Source organism: Sapajus apella, unplaced genomic scaffold (assembly GCF_009761245.1).
Source record: "Sapajus apella isolate SASKATOON/1434 unplaced genomic scaffold, GSC_monkey_1.0 scaffold146, whole genome shotgun sequence".
Taxonomy (NCBI): Eukaryota; Metazoa; Chordata; class Mammalia; order Primates; family Cebidae; genus Sapajus; species Sapajus apella.
Genome location: NW_022437086.1, coordinates 1,856,426 through 1,860,297, shown reverse-complemented (window position 1 = coordinate 1,860,297; position 3,872 = coordinate 1,856,426). Strand labels below are relative to the sequence as shown.

The window sequence follows — 3,872 nt, the reverse complement described above, 5'->3', positions numbered from 1 at the left end:
GCACGCACGCACGCACGCACGCACGCACGCACGCACGCACGCACGCAGGCACGCACGCAGGCACGCACGCAGGCACGCAGGCAGGTAGGCAGGCACGCACGCACGCAGGCAGGCGGGCGGGCACGCACGCACGCACGCACGCACGAGCCGTCACACATCCGGACCCACATTTTTTAAGGCTCATTATTTCCATTCCCTCCAAGAAAGAATATTTTAGTAGAATAGCAGTAGGAACTTATTTTCTGATCTTTAATTAATGGAAAGGAAAGAGAGGGCTACTGATCCCTCAAGGTGTAAAACAAATTTTTCTTTTTCTTTGAGACGGAGTTTCGCTCTTGTTACCCAGGCAACAAGATCGCACAATGGTGCGTTCTTGGCTCACCGCAACCTCTGCCTCCTGGGTTCAAGCAATTCTCCAGCATCAGCTACCCAAGAAGCTGGGATGACAGGCATGTGCCACCATGCCCAGTTAATTTTGTATTTTTAGTAGTGACAGGGTTTCACCATGTTGGTCAGGCTGGTCTCGAGCGCCTGACCTCTGGTCATCCACCCGCTTCAGTCTCCCAGAATGCTGGTATTATAGGCACGAGCCACCGTGTCCGGCACAAATTTGTTTTTCATATAAAAGGTTCACTTTTCATTACAAATATCCTCCTGTGTCTTAAAAATAAGACACAGCTATCAAAGAAAAAGTAAATAACTTAATCCAAGATAACTTAGTCTCTAAAAACTTAGAGTAGAAATTTATTTAGGCATGTCATTAAAATGTCTAAAGACCAAATATAAAAGTAATTAAACTTTTTAGTTTTTAAATCCTCTATAAAATCTGGTGCCTAAATACTCTCCTATTAAAAACAAACAAAACAAAACAAAAACACTCCTCTTACCTGCTTCTTGATGACAATCTGGACACAAATCCAAAGGCTAATGCTAACGGCAAAGCCCAAATAAATGTAAAACCTGTTTATCCATAATGATATTAAAGGTGAGGAGAGGTCCCATGTATCCATAGAAGGATCTAAATTTAAAATGACACACACAGGTAATTTTATTTAAAGCTACACATGCAAAGATATCCATCCCAGTTTTAAAAAGAAAATAAAACCGGCCGGGCGCGGTGGCTCACGCCTGTAATCCCAGCACTTTGGGAGGCCGAGGCGGGTGGATCACGAGGTCAAGAGATCGAGACCATCCTGGTCAACGCGGTGAAACCCCGTCTCTACTAAAACTACAAAAAATTAGCTGGGCATGGTGGCGCCTGCCTGTAATCCCAGCTACTCAGGAGGCTGAGGCAGGAGAATTGCCTGAACCCAGGAGGCAGAGGTTGCGGTAAGCCGAGATCGCGCCATTGCACTCCAGCCTGGGTAACAAGAGCGAAACTCCGACTCAAAAAAAAAAAAAAAAAAAAAAGAAAATAAAACCAATCTTACATTCAACAGCCCAGCTAACAAATCTATTTTTAAAATCAACAATTGGCTGGGCGTAGTGGCTTATGCTTGTAATCCCATCACTTCAGGTGGCCGAGCCCGGCGGATCACCTGAGGTCTTGAGTTCGAGCCCAGCCTGGCCAACATGGTGAAACCCCCTCTACACTAAAAATCAAAAATTAGCCGGGCGTGGTGGCGTGTGCCTGTAATCCCATCTACTCGGGAGGTTGAGGTAGAACTGCTTGAACCGGGGAGGCGGAGGCTGCAGTGAGCCGAGATGGCGCCTCTGCACTCCAGCCTGGGGGAAAGAGCAAGGCTCCATCTGGGGGGGGGGGGGCTGGGAGGGATCACCTAATAAAAATAACATACAAAGTAGTAACGTGATAAAATTATCATACTGTTAATACTCAAAAAAAAACCAGAATATAAAATTGTATCTTCACTTCGTAATGAGCATTTAGGAGCAAGAGTAGGGAACATAAAGTAAAAACACTTCATGTGGAATTGAGTTAATTTTGTTTTGTTGTGCTTGCTCCATAAAAAAGCGTAAGTAGTAAAAGTGCTCTTTTTACTAATTGTACTTTCAAAGGCTCACGGTTACGGGCGCAAAAGCTCTAATACAAGTGGGTAAAGTGGGAGGGGTAGTTTTCTGGTTCCATTTAGGGTTCCTTCTAAAGTAACCCCCTAGCTTTAAAAGGCAAAAGCCAGGTCAAAAGCAGGGATCAGTCCTCCTTACTCTCAGCGGCGCCTATCTGGTGCTGTCAAACGCAACAAACTCCGAAGAAAGGGGACCCAGGACGCCACGCAGCCCGGAGAGGGTCTCAGTAAAAAGGTTTCCTCCCCTGACGCCTCGGGGTCCTTGCTCGCCGGGGGCCCTTACCCATCCTCCTCAGAGCAGACAGGAGACTAGGATCTCGGACCGGAAAGCCCGGTGTTTCGCTTGGGCACCGCGAGACAGGTGGAACTACCTCGCCGCGTCAGCGGCTTACCGGTCGCTCGCGGAGCTGGGGGCAGCCATGACACTGGCGGGCCGGTCCCGATAGGTTTAGAGGGCGAAGAGGTGGGCCCAGAGGAAAGCCCGGAGCTCTGCGAAAGGAAGCCAGTGCCCAGTGTGCTCTCAGCCCTGCTCCGATTGGCTCAGAGGGAAAGGGGGCGTGTCAAGAAATAAGCACCGCCCAGAGTTCCGGGCGACGAAGCAGGAGCGCTTCCGGCTCCGTTTGGATTGGCTCAGACTGGGAAGGGGCGGGTCCAGAGAGAAATGATTGGCATGGGACAGCAAGGGGAAAGGAGTAGGGAGCCCGGGGACTGCTACGTGGGCTGGTTTGGATCTCAGTTGGAACAAACGGACTGCAGAAAGGCATTATTTTGGGGAAACCTGAAGATGGACTCGCTATTAGATGATATTAAGGAATTGTACTTAATCTCGTTGGGTGTGCCTATTAAGGGATGTAGGCTCAAGTATTTAATGACGAAACCACTAATGGTTTCTTTAAAATACCCGCAACAGGCCTGCCGGGTGGCTCACGCCTGTAATCCCAGCACTTTGGGAGGCCGAAGCGGGAGGATCGCTTGAGCCCAGGAGTTCGAGACCAGTCTGAGCAAAATAGAGAGGCTTAGTCTGTACAAAATCATTGTTTTAAATTATTTAATTAAGTTAGCTGGGCGTGGTCCCTCCCACTTGTAGACCCAGCTACGTGGGAAGCTAACGGTGGAAGACCTCTCCAGCCCAGGCGGTCAAAGCTGCAGTCGGCCATAACCCTGCCACTGCACTCCAGCCTGGGTGACACAGACACTGAAAAAAAAAAAAGTGTAAATAAAAATCAGACAAAAAAATGAGAAAGGAATAAAACAGAAGTGGCAAAATGATAATTTGTTGAATCGGGGTGATGGGTATATGGAGGGTTCATTACACTTTTTTGTCTACATATTATGTTAAAATATTTCGTTGTGGTGGTTTTTGTTTTTTTGAGACGGAGTCTTGCTGTGTCGCCCAGGCTGTAATGCAATGTCGCGATCTTGGCTCACTGCAACCTCCGCCTTCCAGGTTCAAGCGAGTCTCCTGTCTAAACCTCCCTAGTAGCTGGGATTATAGGTGCCCGCTGCCACGCCCGCCTGATTTTTTGTATTTTTTAATGGAGACGGGGTTTCACTCTATTGCCAGGCTGGTCTCGAACTCCTGAACTCAGGCAAGCCTCCCAAAGTGCTGGATTGAAAAAATTTTTCTATTATAAAAGGGTGAGTAAATAAAAATATTTTATTTACTATAAAATACTCCCATTATAAAAAATGTTTCTATCATAAATTGGGTGTGGCACTTGAAATTCCGCGGAACGATCCGGTGCCAACGCTGCGTTTCAACCCGGTCACTAAACATCGGCGAGCATCCTGTCAGAGCTTTTAGCTCATTGGCGAAAGTAAATTACGTTAAGGAAACACACCTCCCTT

At 47.5% G+C, this 3,872-nt stretch overlaps 1 protein-coding gene across 5 annotated transcripts in view; it reads right to left on the bottom strand.

Annotated features, from left to right (window-relative positions):
* Positions 1-2,510, bottom strand: part of LOC116540884 (S-adenosyl-L-methionine-dependent tRNA 4-demethylwyosine synthase TYW1) — a 309,103-nt gene extending 306,593 nt beyond the window's left edge. For 2 of the 5 annotated variants that reach the window (XM_032264670.1, XM_032264674.1), the window contains exons 1-2: positions 2,308-2,508; positions 888-1,018 (exon numbers count right to left, since the gene is read on the bottom strand). In XM_032264670.1, the coding sequence (XP_032120561.1) occupies positions 888-1,018; positions 2,308-2,311 (135 nt within the window). In that variant the 5' untranslated portion in view covers positions 2,312-2,508. Of the gene's footprint in view, positions 1-887; positions 1,021-2,307 lie in introns of all 5 variants that reach the window. The other 3 variants (XM_032264675.1, XM_032264672.1, XM_032264671.1) reach the window with 3 other exon arrangements.
* Between the last annotated feature and the right edge of the window lie 1,362 nt (positions 2,511-3,872).